This window comes from Haemorhous mexicanus, chromosome 1 (genome assembly GCF_027477595.1).
Source record: "Haemorhous mexicanus isolate bHaeMex1 chromosome 1, bHaeMex1.pri, whole genome shotgun sequence".
Classification (NCBI taxonomy): domain Eukaryota; kingdom Metazoa; phylum Chordata; class Aves; order Passeriformes; family Fringillidae; genus Haemorhous; species Haemorhous mexicanus.
In genome coordinates, this window is record NC_082341.1 from 41,125,254 (window position 1) to 41,141,598 (window position 16,345).

Sequence of the window (16,345 nt, forward strand, 5' to 3'; positions counted from 1 at the left end):
TTCCTTCAGTGCACAAACTGTGCTGATTGTAGGCTTCAAAAGCAAAATGAAAAGACCAACTCGCTAGAAATTCTCTGGTTTTGAGGAAATAATTCAGTTTTTATCGTAATTTCCCACAGATTTTTACTGTCTGCTCAGTCACCACAAAAACCAAAAGTATGTTCTGAAGTTCACAGCAGTTCATCAAGCATTAGCTTGAGTAATTCTAAGTGAGATTTTCAGAGGCACTCTTGTGAGCTTAGCAGGAATATGATACAGGAATAGCTGGTGCCATTGTACAAATGTGAGGAGCCCAGACAGTGCCAAATTTGCCCCATTCAGGAAAGACAGAGAAAAACATATGATGCTCTTTAAATGTCATTTACATTCTCAAAAGAGGCAAATTTTGGCCAGGCTTGGTGCTGTCTGCTCCCTTTAAAAAATATTCTTTTTTTTGATTTCAATTTTCTCCATTTCTTTTTTAGGAGACAGAATGATGAAAATGTGACATTAGAAACAATATGCCATGATCCCCAGGAAACACTGTATGGTCACTTTTTGGACGACTATAAATCAGAGCAGTGTTTAATGAGGGAAAAGAAGGACGATGGGGGATTGATGTTCATGTGTTCCTGCACAGGTGAAGAATGCAATGATATGCTCATTTTTACTTCAGGTAGGTTTAATAATTTACCTTGCATTCCTACATTCCTTGCAAGTAATATTAACTGTGTTAATATTAACTGTGTTGTACCGATGTCCTTTGGAATTGCATTTTGTGAGGGAGAACTTCTAATGGCAGGGGCTATTTTAGTCTTTCTTGAATCTTGCGGAATCTCAATCTTTCTTTTCTGTGTTCTGAGGGTACTTCTTCCTGCCAGGCTGTCCTCATTTTGAAGTAAGTCTGATATTCAGCTAAAGATATCGCACTTAAAAGCTGATGGAAGATGAAAGCAAGATGTTTACAGTTGTTCTGTTGGCACACCAAAATGCTACACATGCTAATTACATTATGAAATCTAAACTAAAGGCAAATGTGGTTTTTAAGGTCCTACCTCTTCTACAAGGCTGTATTGCCATAGTGTGTTATCTGCATATAGAGATGTTACTGGTAACCTGAAAGGATGTGAATTTTAGGTCAGCTTCTCTGGTGTAGCTGACCATCTGCACCTCTCCTGTGGTGGGTGTGAAGAAGCTGGGTACCTTCTCTGGGGAATATGTTCCCCCACACCTATATGGCACAAGGAAGTGTTTGTGAGTTCAGGTAAACCAGGGAAATGTGAGCGCAGTCCAAACCACAAGTGTATAACCCATCCCCCTTCTACTTCATGAGCTCTGATGGAGGCCACTGCAGACACAGTGAAGGCAGTGCTGGTGCACCTCCTGCTGCACACCGGGATGTGCATGGGTGCACACACCCCTTCTGCTTTATTTTGTCCTACCTGCTGTGATTATTTTACTGAGACAAAGTCAGGTTTCTCACAGGGAAGAGTGAGGTCTCCTATGGAGAAATTTGTGTACTCACACTTCTGAAGGGGTGTGGCAGACCACACCCATCCCCATCACCCATATGTTCCTCAGAAAAGGATATGATTAGGTCCTTGTTGCCTCAGATAACAAAGGCTTGGGGTGCTGTTTCCACTCCTGGGAAAATGGTGTGGGAAAATGGTGTGGGACTACACTGAGGTGAATGACTATGTGAGCAATTATAGCTCTCACCTCCTAGCCTCCAAGAAGGTGGAGGTCTAGTTTAATCAACAAGTTTAGGTCACAAAACCACACCAAATTAGCCAAGAGCAAGCTAGCATTTCTTTGCTTCCCTTGGCCCAAGCTATCCCTTTCTGGTGTCAGCCCTCATCCCTGTCTTCCTCATCCCCTCAGCAAGCTTGATTTGAAACCAGACAACCTGACTGCTCATCCATGGTTGTGTGACCAACCCTCACTTGGGCGATCTTTAAAGGATTTGGAGTATATACTGGTATTGGTATGAGCACAAGGGGTAGAGCCAGGTAGGCAGATTGCTTGGTTTTATTGAAGAGAATGTGTCCCCAGAGAAAAGATCTTACTCTGTGTCAGCTGTCTAGTGTTTTTGTAGTGTTTTTGTACTATATGAACCACACCCTTGTGGATTTTGGCTAAATTGTGTGCTAGCCACATTATAGCTGTTTTTCCTGGAGCTATGTAGCTGAATGAAATCCCTGATAAATGTGTGTCTTTGGTGTGTATGGTTATGAAAACCATTCTAAAATTCAGCACCAGGTGCCTTGATTCCTATGAACTCTGCAGCTCACTCACACTTCCAGATCAACCTACAAGGAGTAGTAGAAGTTTAAACCCCATCTTTTTACTCAAATTCCTTTCACTCTTCCAAGTGGAGCCTTTCCTTCTAGGTCATGTGCTGTGAGCACTTCAGATGACTCATGAAAACCATGTGCTGCATTCATATGTATTAAGTGAATAACTACAGATAAAAATTAAAGTAATGTAAAACTTCACTTCGTAACATTTCCAGTTCATTCACAAACACAGGCATTAACTCCAGTTGGGAGGGGGGAGAATTGAGGCTTTGTCATTCCTTTTTTATTGTTGTGGATTAGTGTTTCTTTTAAATGAAAACAGCCCCTTTGGGTTGCTTGCCTGGTTAGCCATGGCAGGAAGACAAACGATTTTTACAGTATCAGACATGCGGTTTCCTGTCTGTGTTTAACTTTGAGCAGAACATCACAGCCAGCTGGTCCATGGCTCCTCCAGACAACTAGATAATAGCCTGTAATAATTTTGCCTTTGGAATGACTGTCATCCAGATCTATTCTGTACATTGTTCTTGTGGGGTTTTTTTTTCTACATTTCTTGTACACCAGAGCAAGAATTTTTTTGCAGTGGTTTTGCACATTCTAGTTTTAGAGAGCAAGATGAGAGCTACTCTAAAAAGAGCCTGATCAAACAATGATTTTAATAAGTTATTAGCAGAAACAGAGACAAAAAGATTGCAATTTTTCACCTGTTGATCACAGCATTTCCTTTCAAGCTACTGTTATAAATGACTAGAGTTTTACCTCTTCTTCCTGTATGCACACTTCAGACAGACCAGGTTTAGTTTGCTCCTGATGTTTCTGAGGTAAGAATGAAAACCCTGGTTAAGGCAGCAAGTTCTAATTTCCACCAAGGTTAGTCACTGGATTCCAGTGATTCACAGCTGAGATGTTATTGCTTATGGAAGAATTGGTTTATAGCACTATTGGCTTGCATGAGTCTTGACTGTGAAGGGCAAACCTGACTCCATTTTTAGACACAAGCATCTAAAGGTTTTGGGTATTGGAGGTGTTGTGACTCACTAAAGTGTGACTTTAGAAATGTTTGAAGTAGATACATCAAAATCAAATGCCTGTTTATTGTATGGGTTTTCATTCAAATTGCCAGTCTGCAAGATAAGCAAGACACGGTCAAACATGTGCCTAAATATGCCTGTATTCTGCTGTGTCAGGGGGCTGATCCTGATTCAGATCCCTGGCATTCCAGGCCACAGGCAGCTGGTGGAAAATACTGAGTGCAAATCACTCCAAATAATGTTCTGTAGTTCTTGGAGAAATAACATGCAGGAGACAGGTAACCATTGTAAATCTGACTACTCTGTGTTTATTTTTTAATCGCTCTACTCTTTTGCCAAACAAAATTGTGGGTGACTGGCAAGCAGCTTTCACTCCTGCGGTGGAAAAATGCTTCTCACAGCAAATCTCACTGCCAGTGTTTTGTAATTATTATTTATTCAAAAGTCTAATGTTAGTGTTACCAGAAGGCAAAGCCAGGGAGCAAAACCACTGGAAAAGATTAACCAGAATTGGGGTAAAAGGCCTTGGGTGGCTAGAAGTTGGCTAGGTAGCAGACAGAAGCCTGATCCTTCTGTTGTGGAAAAAATGAGAGCAGGACTAGACTATGAGGGCTTTTTGCACCCTGATGTCGGGTTGTGTCTGGTGAATCTTGTGAATCTTGCTTTATCTTCTTCTACTTTGATCTGCTGGGATGAATCAGGTCTGTCTGTAGTTGTTTGCACAACTCCAGTCCTCCTGTGACATTTGGGCTGCTTTGTTCCTCAGCTTTCCCTTCACCACTCCTCCCAGCCATTAGCCAGTGTGAGCATGACAGCTGCCTGGCAAAGCTGGGCTTTATGAACAATCCCAAGTTCTTTGACTGAAGTTAAGCCTGGTTTATTCTAAGGGACCAAGCAGTACCAAGTGCCCTTTCCAGCCCCAGATCTAACCTGTTCTCCATGGACAGAAATGACAAGGTACTCATTGTAGACAAGAAGATGGGATTCCTGCGTGTTACTTGGGGCATGACCTGCTGTGCAATGGAACCCCTTCCTCTTGTGCAGCTCATTTAGGCACAGTCACTTATCAATATGCAAACCAGCAGTGGAGACTGCAAACAAGAAAACAAATCCTTTAAAAACTGTTGCCAATATAGAAGCAGTTGTTATCCTGGGCATCACATTCAAATCCAAGCAACGGTGCAGAGAGCTCAAAAGTTGGAACCAGGATTTCAACACAGTTCTGTTTTGTTTATAGTTGTTTCACCCTAAAAACTGACATGGTGGTAATTTTTTATCCTCACCTGTCTCTTGCTGTTCTATGCAGATCTCCCTGCACCTTGCAACCAAGGTGTCTGTGGGATTGTTTAGGTAGACTGTGTTTAGTGCTCACCTACTGCAAGATGAAGTAATTATTTTGGGCATTCCCACCACACCCAGATATGGGAGAAACCTTCAGCAGCAACTCTGAACCATCCAGACAGTTGCCTTGAAATACCAAAACCTCAGTGATAGATAGAGATGACTGACAGGTCAGCAAGTGTTTATGAGAATAATTAAGCTAATTGGGAAAGTGTGTGGAGGGAGGGAAGGTGTTTTGCTGCTTTTTAGCAGTATTTTTTTAACTTCACATTGATCATGGTTTTACAGAGTTGGCTAATTGAGAGTGTAAGAGACATGCCTATTTGATTAATCAATTGTGGCTGAGTCATTTGCCTGAACAGATTACAGCCTGTGGATTTGCAGTGCTCCAAGTGCTGTGATTGCTCACTGTGTACAGTTGTTACCTGGGAGAGCTGGTGCTGCTCTGCTGCCTGAATCACCACAAGCATGCCTGTGTGATGCCTTGTCCTGTGCCCGGACTGCAGGAAATATGGCTAATGTTTCAAAATGTCCTTAACTTTGTACCTCTCATTTGTCTCTAACATGTTGATCCTGTCTTTTCCTTTCTTTCTCTCCTCTTCCTCTCCTTACTAGAGTCAAAGTGTTAGTGATTTTACTTGACTACATAAGAGGATCTCAGACTTAAGATCTGTGTGCAAGCAGTCACCAGTCCATAAATACTTATGTGATGAGTTGTCCGGTGCTCAAGGAACATCAGAAGGGAGATGATTACAGCTGGACTGCTTCCAAGTGAATTTTAACAAAGGCTTTCATTAATCTCTCTTTCTGTTGTCCAACTAACATGTTCAGAAGGTAACTGTCTTCCAGCTGCCCCATAAAAGAGGTCAGTAACATTACATAACATTGCACAGAGCCTCTCACTGCTTGTATATTGGCTTTGTTCTCTATGTTTCCTCTTAGGTATTTGCAGGCACTAGAGTCCCACCCAGCGCCTGCAGCTGTGTGTAACCAAAGGAGAGGCTGTGTAATGCTGAACATCTGATTCACTTAATGGGATAGAAAGGAAATAGAATGAAAAGAGGCTAAAGGAGCCAAAAATTTGTTTTGCTCTGTATTATTTATATTGTTTGCTTCTTAGGAAAATAACCATGCTCAGTTACAGATTTGTGTAAAAACAAACTAGGCAGTGCTCTTCCAGTCTGGTTGGCATATTTGTTACAATTTGCATCACTTGAGAGCTTAATAAGTTCGGGAATGTGGCCAACCTTTTATCAGGTTGTCATGGAAGAGACTTTAATAATTACAGACAGAAACAAACTGTAACTAACACTGGCAACATAATATTTTGGGAAAGGTTGGAGGGGTGAAACTGAGGCTGAGAATAAAAATAGTGGTTAATGTGTGGCATCTGTTGAAACATATTGAAACTGGAGAGATTGATTTGTTCCAGAAATCCACCGGCAAACAGCAGCAGACACCCAAGCTCTATAACTGAGCCATGTATCACAGAAACTCAGTCGCATCATGTAAAGTTAAAAGATGTTGGCTTTCATATTGCTGAGTAGGAAAGCTCAGCTAAAAAAGCCAAAGTGTGTGAGAGATGCCATGTACACACAGTGAAGGGACCTATTAGAATGGGAGAGATAAGAAGAGAATGCATTAGTAGGGTGGAAGACTTTAAGTAAATGGATGCTGTGCCAGCAAACCAAGGAATTACACTTTCTAGCCAGCAGTGGGGGAATAAAAGCAGCAACAAACTATTTGTTCTGTCTTAGAGCTTAAGAGTTTCTTAGACCTCCTGGGTGCTGAATAGCATACTTGGCAATCAGCTGAAAAATGAATTCCTGCTTACAATAGATGAAATATCCATTAGGTCATTGCTGCCCAGCCTTTTTGCTGAAATAAGCCACCCAGAGGCAATCAAGTTGCCTGCCTCCCACCCCTGTGACTAAGATGCAGCCATTCCCATCAGGTGGCCGATGCATATGCATGACTCTTCCAACACGTAACACGTGTAACTGGGTCATGGAACTGGGGATTTTCCCTGGGCATTACAGAGAAGTCTTGAGTCCTGATCCCCTAGGTAGTCTTGTGCCAAGGCCAAAACTGCAGGTCTGCAGGGGAGAGCAGCAGTGGGTGTGCCACTGGTCTTCAAAATAGCTCATACTTAGTACCTTTCAGGAAAAGAGATAAGTAGTGGCACTGGGCAGTGGCATGCATTAAGTGCTCTGAGAGCTGGGTCTGGTTTGCCAGCCATTTGTTGACTGCAGAGCAACATTTAGGGAGTCAAATACCCAAAAAAGCAGATGAATGAGTTCCCATACATTTAAGTAAACCCTATGGGCACAAAGTGCTGGATCCTGTGCTTGGGTCACAGCATCCCCATGCAATGCTGCAGGCTGAAGGAAGAGTGGCAGGAAAGCTGCCTGGAGGAAAAGGACCTGGGGGTGCTGGTCAGCAGTGGCTGAACACAAGCCAACAGTGAGAGCAAGTGGCCAAGAGGGCCCATGGCATCCTGGCCTGTTTCAGAAAGAGTGGAGCCAGCACAACCAGTGCAGTGATTGTCCCCCTGAACTCAGCACTGCTGAGGGCATGTCAAATCCTGCGGGCCCCTCACTTCGAGAAGGACATTGTGGTGCCTGGAGCATGTCCAGAGAAGGGCAGCAAAGCTGGGGAAGGATCTGGAGCACAAGTCCTGTGAAGTGCCTGAGGGAGTTGGGATTGTCTAGCCAAGAGAACAGGATGTTAAGAGGGAACCTTTTTTGGCTTTCTACTACTATCTGAAAGGAGGTTGTAGGAAGGTGGGATTCAACCTCTTCCCCCAAGTAAGAAGCAAAGGAACGAGAGGAAATGGCCTCAAGTAGTACAAAGGATGTTTAGATTGCATAGCTGGGGAAATTTCTTCACTGAAAGCCTTAAGCACTGGAACAGGTTCCCCAAGGAAGTGGTTGAATGAGCATCCCTGGAGGTATTTAAAAGATCTGTAGATGTGGCACTTAGAGACATGGTTTAGTGGTAGACTTGGCAGTGCTGGGTTTACAGTGGGACCTGGTGATCTTAGAGGTCTTTTCCAACCTAAACAATTCCATGATTCTATAGCAGGCCAGGCAGACCTGCAACTACAGGAGGTAGTGCCTTTCCAGGAGAGAGATCCTCTTTTGGATACCCTGGTAATATCCCTTTCAGATTAAAAGATGAAGACATACAGTTCAAGCACAACTTACTGGCCTTTGACAGACTTGGTTTACCTAGTCCAAAAAAAGATCCTGTCAAATACAGGAACTTGTTGAACGAATTCAGCCTTCAGGAAACTCTGCAAGAAATGCCAGGATTTATTTTTTACTGGATGGTAAGATAGAGCCCACTCTGTTTTTAAAATCTAGTTATCTCTCTTTCCTGCCATGAGTTGGTTCAGCATAGAGCTGAGGGAGGGATGGAACTCATTTCCTGCGCAGCAAAACTATTAAATTGAAAAAGAAATCATCTCCAGCAAGTAAGAAAAACTAAAATGGTTCCAAGAAGCTATCATGATTTTTAAAAAGCAGGTTAATTTGAGATGTGGCATTTGAATTTGATTATTACCAAGTATTTTGTTCAGGATTAACCATTTTCCACCCTGAGTAAAAAAGCTCCCCACCCCCCAGCTTCAAACCCCCCAAAAGAATGCCTGTAAAACTAGCAGAAACTTTTAAAAGTTGGATCAACTTTCAGACCACTTTTTTCCTCAAGATAGGGAAAGTATTGGAGGGAAAAGTATAGGAGTGTCAGAAGCAGAGTTTCTGTTTTGAAAATCGATATTTCCCACCAAAAAATGTTTTGCTGAAAATTTCCAAGCCATTTTAATTCTAAAAAGGCCAAAATCAGGAATGTACTTGAAACACTGAGCTACAGAATTTCATTTCCACTTTAGGATTCTTCAATAGAGATAAACTAAATTACTCCAAACAGCTGTTCAGAGTAAATTTCATTTCACTGAAAGTGAAGCATTTTGTGAAGCTAGTTTTCACCCAGACAGTACTAAAGACATGGGCAGGCTTTTCCGTATTTTGTTGCCTAGCGCCTTGCTCAGAAATCACTGCACATGCAAGATTCAAACTCCCATTTTGTAAAAAGCTCTCCCTTGATTCAGAGCAGGTCTTGAAGTTGAAGCTGCTGTACCCCACCCATACCAGTCCACTCACTGCTGGGGATTCAGCATTCACATACGTCTCCTGCCAAACTGCAACATTTGAACAGAAATTCTCTTCAGGCAAAAGCATTCGAAAAGTGTTGGTTTTCATTCCAGTGTGGAATTCAAATCCCACTTTGAAACCTCAGAATTTCTACAAAATGGAGTTTTCCTCCAGTCAGCTCAAAGGGCTGCTTTGTGTCTTGGGATCTTGCAAAATAACTAGATCACAGTTCTGTGTCTGGGACCATGTTTTGTGACTTTGTGTTTCTGGGAATTTTTAAGACACTGCGCAAGCTTGCAATACATCAGTGTTGATATATTTAACTTGATTTCTGCTAATATCAAATATATTCTTTCTCTGCTCTGTGGCTTCGACTAGCAGTTGAATAGGCAGCAGCTTTAGAGCTCACAGGAGCAGCAGACAGCAAGGAAGTAGTTCTCTCAGTACTGGCTGGGCATTCTGCTGCCCTGCCATTCAACTGTGTGTCCTCATTTCACTGCCATTGTTTTACTTATTCCTTCCTAAGTTCAGTGACACTACAGTTGTATCAAAGGCATGAAAACCAACCTAAAGAATTTGCAAGCTCTAGGGCTTTGAAGCTCCCTGACTGAACAGGGGCTGTACAGTGTTTCCATTTTCCTTGGCACCTGAGCCCTATTCCCTCAAGGCTTAGGTAGTGTTAAGGGTTATGCAGATGGTTTGTGCCTAGTTTAAACCACATACAGGAAGCTTTCTTTTAGCTCAACTTCTCCATTGTTATGCTATATTAATAGGCTCTTTTGAAGCTTAAGAAAGGACTGATCCACCCAAATAATAGTTGTGGGTGGGGAAAGTTATTTAGGAGCACGTTTGCAAAACATGAAAGGCTGTTTCATTTAACCATTTCCTTGCCTGCCTGTACAGCCAGGTTTTGCTCAATTCTAGTGCTCAGTAAGAGGAAGCTGCACTCCCATTTTTTAAATTACAAGGTTTCAGTCATAGGTATTTATTTATAAGTGAACATATTTATTCTTAGATTCCTGTAGTCAAGCCATAAAATGTTGGCTAGCCACTACGCAAACATACAGCTATGCTCTGAATTTTGATTCTCTCCTGATTTTGTACACAGATTTTGCAGAGAAGTACCTCATCCTTAGTTCGTGCTGGAATGGCTGATTTGATTCTGCTCATACCATTAGGCAAAATCAAAGGCAGTTCCAGAAATTACTTGCTTGGGACACACCTCAGTGCCACCAGCTCTTTGCTCTTGCTATCCTCTTTAATTCTTCTGTCAGGCAGCTTGGTCCCCTCCTAAGCTTAGAGTTCAGCCTTGTCAGTCCTGGCTCTCAGTTTTCCCTGTGTGCTCATTCTTGCACTTTCCAAACATTGAGTGGGATTTGCCTAGTGTCTTAAATACTGAGAATCAGCAGGCCTTTGTCCCTGCTGCTTTAGGTGGGGTTGTGCAGCTGTATGCTTTTCACCCCCTGCTTCTCTGCTTCCTCCAAGTGACTATGCCAAAGAGGATGTGTCACTTTGCAGCAGGGCTGCAGGATGATACAGTGCTCAGGGGGAAGTGGCCAAACTGCTCAGCTTCTGCTTTGATTAACTTTTTTTTACATTCTTTTTCAAGTAACATTTGCAACATTGACAGTTTCTACCCAGAAATTCCCCTGCACCGCAAGCAGAGCTTTCTCTTGTGCAAAAAGAGGAAGAGCTGAAGGAGCTGAGAACTCTGCTGGAGATTTCTCAGCTGTAGGGCAAAATAATACAGCCTGCCCTAGGACATTGTAGGAATGATTGGAGACCCTCACAGAGTCCATAACAGTAAAGGAGCAGGGTGTGTTTCTCCTCGGTTAGAGCTGAACATGCACCCCGCTACCTCCAACTGCTTGGACTCAGGGGGAGCAATTTGAAAGACAACTAATACATCTTAAGGCTTTTGTCACTCATTTTGAAAGATATTTGTGTTTCAGATATCTGGTCTACATGCTGCAGCTCTGTGGCAAAGAAAAAGAACTCAAAAGGCCCTAAAGAAACATTTTCATCTTTGTGAAAGGGTACACCCTATAATATAGATGACATGTTACTTGTTTCCACAGTCAGAGTCCAGACTTAAGCATGCTTTTCTGTAGTCAAGAAAAAACACCAAAAAAACAAAACCAGCAAAACAGAACCCCAAATATTCAATAAAATTATTTTCTCTGATTGTTACAGGTCATAGTTGTGTCACGTAGTTGTAACCTGCTTGCAGTCAAAACTCCAAAACAGCCATCCCACAATGCAGTCAGTTCTCCTCCACCAGGGTGTTTCCCAAGTTCTTAATAAAGCAGATTTTCTAGAAGCAAAGAATGCACAAGGGAATAAGCAATGCAAATCTATTTACTGACAGTGACATTTGACTTTCTAAATATATTCCTCCTGTAAGAGCCATACAAACACAGCAAGCTTTTTCCCCTCTTCAATATGTTTAAAAGCAGAAGAGTTGTTTTTAATCTGTGATGAACTTTAAGGTATTGTTTTGATTTAAAATTTAATAATTTTAAAATTTACTAACATTTTGTTGTCAAGAGAAACTAAAGGAGAACAAGGATTTGTGATTTGCATAGGTCTGGAAGGAGGGATTACCTCAAGTTCTTTTGCATAAATAAAGGAAATATTTTTTTTAGGTGCTGCTAGTGCATGTCATTGATCTGTGCTAGGCTGGGAATGACAGTGCTAGAAAGGCACTTGTTCCTTGAAACCCTGTGAGAGGCTAGGGTTTAATTACTCACTTGCATCTGGTTGATGAACCTTTTAAACAGAGGAAGCACATCCTGTTTCAGGATGCAAGCCTTTTTCCAAATAAAAAGAATATACTTTTCAGATGTCCTATCACCTGCCTTTGAACAGCTGATGGCTCCTGCTAATTGCCAGCTGGGTTTACAATGGAATAGTGATTACAAGTGAAATTGGAGGGTCAGAGGTACTGCTTGTTCTAATTGCAGACTTTTTACCCTTATCCGTTTTAGCATTGCTCACCTTTGTTTTGAAAGGCACAGAGTAGGGGAAACAGAGACTTGTGGCTCATTAGTTAGTGACAGCTTCCCTTCAGAGCTTATTAAACTTTTCCTTTTCGTATTGACTTATTTGGCCTTGTGCACAGAGCCCGAGTCAATGACGTGTCTGTAAGCATCATGCTGCCACCACAAGCCACCTGCTTAACTGTAGCTGCAGCTTCATTTGTTTCAGTCCATTCAGGTTAGGCTCCCAGGACTTCTTCCTAACAATTCCCTCCCTCATGCGAAGATGATACAGTACATTTTCTCTGACTCAAAGGAAGAAAGAGACTAAGAGAGTAAATTTCCATTTGTTCGATCAAATCAGTTTCAGATATAAACTCCAGCCCTCCTTTAATCTCTTCTTGGAACAAAACTGTTCCCTTTTAAACTGGTTGTCTTCCCTAAGAAATACTGAACAAGAAGGTAGTTTTTAGAGGTGGCAGGGCAGCTCTTACCTGTAGGATAATAATCTGTACTCTTCCTAGAACACATCCCTTTTCTAGAATAGTCCTTCTTGTTCTTCTATTCCTTATATGTTCCACCTAAGAATATGTTGGTGTGTGCAGTGCACCAGGTATGGAGTTAGGAGTGAACATCTTCTTTACAGCAGAAAACCAGTGTACAGCCAGCAAGGAACTCACAGAGGAAGTTTTCCAATACATAAATCCATATAGAAGTACCTGGAGGGTGGGGGTGGTGGTGACCATTCTGAGCCTGTTTACATGCAGGTGTTTGAATTAGTTCTAGCAACATTCACTTACATCAAAGCATGAGAATGAGTTCTGGTTTTTGGGTCTGTATGCAAGCATACAGATTTGTGCCTAAATATTTTTGTATAGTGTGTGAACAGACTTCCTGAAGATGGCTTTGCAGGGATCCTACTGAAATATACTGGATCTGGAGTAACAACTGGGCAAGCGGGAGTTCACAGGCTTCATTATCTGTTTATTTATAGAAAAATTAATTTGTTCTAGTAATTAGTGGTTAAAGGAGCAGTTTTGTCAAGAATACATTGACAGAGTAACTACAGAAGATTTGGCTATTGTATTCAGGAAAGTGAAGATTTCATCCACTATGTATTAAAGGCCTGAGAGAAGAATAAAGCTACTAAATTACATTAGGTTCTTACTTGTTCAGTTCTGGCTTTTTATAAAGTAAGCAGACAGGGAAGTCCTGGTAAGCAGAGGCCAACATACAAATCAACATTTTGAAGCAAGAAAGCAGGGACAATTTTTATTATTTGCTGTTAGTGGAGAAGATAATGTATTGCATTCTGGATAAAGATTATAATTATTGACAGCCTTGTGTATATATCAAACTATGATATAACTTCATGCATGCCCTCCTTCTGTTCTTTACAGATGACCCCCATAAGCCAGAGGAGAAAGATGAAATTTCCAAAGTCACAATCATAAGTCTTGTCCCGTTACTGGTGATTTCTGTTGCTGTGATTGTTATCTTTTATGCCTACCGCACTCACAAGAAGAGGAAACTCAGCAAGGCATGGGAGAAGAATGTTAAGCCCAAGAAGCACAAGGACTGCAGTGATGGCTGTGCCATTATGTTAGACGATGACCGCTCAGACATCAGCTCCACATGTGCCAACAACATCAACCACAACACAGAGCTGCTGCCCATTGAGCTGGACGTTGTTGTTGGCAAAGGAAGGTTTGCTGAAGTGTATAAAGCCAAACTGAAGCAAAACACATCAGAACAGTATGAAACTGTGGCTGTCAAGATTTTCTCCTATGAAGAGTATGCTTCCTGGAAAACTGAGAAAGACATATTTTCAGATGTAAACCTCAAGCACGAGAACATACTCCAGTTCTTGACAGCAGAGGAGCGTAAGACAGACCTTGGCAAACAGTATTGGTTGATCACTGCCTTCCATGCTAAAGGAAACTTGCAGGAATATCTCACACGGCATATTATCAGCTGGGAGGACCTCTGGAAACTTGGCGGGTCCTTGGCCAGAGGGATTGCCCACCTGCACAGTGATCACACACCCTGTGGTCGTCCCAAAACACCTATAGTACACAGAGACCTAAAGAGTTCCAACATCCTGGTGAAAAATGATTTAACCTGCTGTCTCTGTGACTTTGGGTTATCCCTGAGGCTGGACCCTTCCCTGTCTGTGGATGACTTGGCTAACAGTGGGCAGGTAAGTTAGAAGGTTGAAAGGGGGGACCGGGCAATGTACCAGTTAGTCTGTCAGTTCCTGGGCTGAAAAGCTTCTATGGCAATTTTGACTTATAATAATTTAAAATTATTGTGAATGAGTTTATAAACAAAGAGGCTCTAAACATTAAAGCAACAACGACAGGAGTGCAATGTAGGTTCTGTTATGCAGGAGACCTGCATGTGTATGTGATGCAACCATCCTCTCACTTATATCAAGCACGTATGAGCTTGTTAGCAGCTGTTCATGGTGCTGCTGCAAAGCACACACACAAATACAATAAGGATCTGCTTCATGTTGTGAGGTTTTGACACAGTTTTCATGCCTGATGGCATTACACTTCTGTGTGACTTGACCCAGTTCTGGTCTACCCCAGCATATGTGAAGTCAGTCTTGCATCCTCAAAAGCTGGAAGCATGTAACTACTGATAGATACAATTTTAAAATTCAAAAAAGAGACCTCTTTAATGAATGGTACATTCTCCACATGCAAGCAAATACAAGGATGTCAAAAAAGAATAATTGTCCTCCTGTGATTTTTCAACTAAGGGGCATGGATAATACTCATCTACTTGACAGGGATGTTTATGGATGTGTTGAAGGTTACCTACATCTCTAAATATTGTCTCTTTTAATGAAAACTCCGATAGTATAAATTCAGATCATTTGTTAACTTAATTCCTAATAGTTTAATTATACATATATTTATATATTTATACATAGGTCACTCACATCTTGTCCATTTAACCTGACTTTTACCTCATATGGAACCAATACTTTAGCTTAGAACATTTTCAGGGACAGATCTTCAGTCGGTGGTGTTCTGTTGAGTTCACAGGAGTTTTACTGTTGTTTATCAAATGTAGACATGCCTTTGGAAGTCTCCTTACTGAAAAGCAACTGTCCTGATCTCAGTTTTAGAAGATCTATTAACCAAAGCCAGGAGTGAATGTTAATTAGTGGAGCCACATTTGACATGCTACAAACAGCATTCTGTTGCATATAATTTCTCTCCAGCATGCCAGATCTTTTTAGAGTTCAATGAAGTCATACCAGATTGTCAGTTATAAGACAGGTCCCATTTGAAGCAAGACAAGGACCCTGAAATTCATCACCCACAGACACTTTGCTTAAAGCAGACCCTTGTTGCAAGCTGATTTCTCTGGCATTGCTCGGTCACTTGGAAGTAGGAGGATACTGCCACTTCCACAGTCCACACCAACACTGATGAAAAAGTACAGGGCTGCCCAGATCAGGCTATGGCTTTGGAGTTGGTGTCCTTGGGCAGTGATGTTGAGGCTGACTGTTTTATTTTGTTTCGCTTCAGTGAATCTGTTTGGGGGTGATCCAGCTGATGTAATTCTTCTCTGTGACAAGGAGTATGGGTCAATTGATTTGACTCCAAACTCTACCTTGTTCTTTTTGGGCTCATAAAAGCAACCTATTTTAATTCCCCAACATGCCATCTTCAGTGCTGTAGCTTTTATTAAAGAAGTCTTGCACCAAGATTTGCTTTATGCGTAATTCCTAAAATTTACTCTTTGACTCAAACCCTTGCCACCAGAAGATTCCATTTTATAACTTGTATAATGGAGCTGACCCAATTTTTAATTCAAGAAAAACTCAAGCTTTCGATGAAATAAATAAGAGTGTAAGTATTTAACTGTTTTTCTGGTCATCCTTAGACACTAATATTGAAGGCAAGTTGTTGGGATTACAAAGCCTTCTTTCCAATCTACCCAACTACCTTCCATATAATGCAGATATAGCCAGTTATTGACCACAATACCAGGCTGGAAACCACCTTTTCCCCCTATAGAACATTTGCAGTCTTTTGAGTTTGGTCATCCATGATGGGTAATATTTGCAGACATTATATAAATCTGGACCTTCTTCCCACTAGGTTCAGAGAACTGGTAGGTGCCTTCAAGGCCAGCACCTCAGCACCATTGTAATAAATGGTTTCCCATATCAGATAAAGAGAAATGTATACTGCCTCTCTCACACCTCAGGGCATGAAACATCTCTCAACAGCTTGAAAGAAATTTAAGATCTCCAGTAAAAAAAGATTCAAACATCACAAAAATGAAGAGAGATGGTCCCTCACTATTAGTTTTGGAAAATCATGAACTGAAAGCAGACTGGTATTTGCAAAGAAAAAACATATCCAGATTCTAGAGGGGCAATCAGTTTGGAATTGCCAGAGTTTAAGTACCTCAAAATGCCTTTGAGACTCAGGAGTCACTTGTTTTCAAGATACATAAAAGTGTCTATGACCAAAAGACCTAATAATCTAGATGCAGATAAGAGGACATAAGCAGAATGGAATACATGATAAGTTCTAAGC

At 41.5% G+C, this 16,345-nt stretch overlaps 1 protein-coding gene across 1 annotated transcript in view; it reads left to right on the plus strand.

Annotated features, from left to right (window-relative positions):
• The window catches only part of TGFBR2 (transforming growth factor beta receptor 2), a 60,500-nt gene that overhangs the window by 28,630 nt on the left and 15,525 nt on the right, over positions 1 to 16,345 (plus strand). The window contains exons 3-4 of the mRNA XM_059846800.1: positions 465 to 655; positions 13,181 to 13,980. Of these exons, the coding sequence (XP_059702783.1) occupies positions 465 to 655; positions 13,181 to 13,980 (991 nt within the window). The remainder of the gene's footprint in view (positions 1 to 464; positions 656 to 13,180; positions 13,981 to 16,345) is intronic.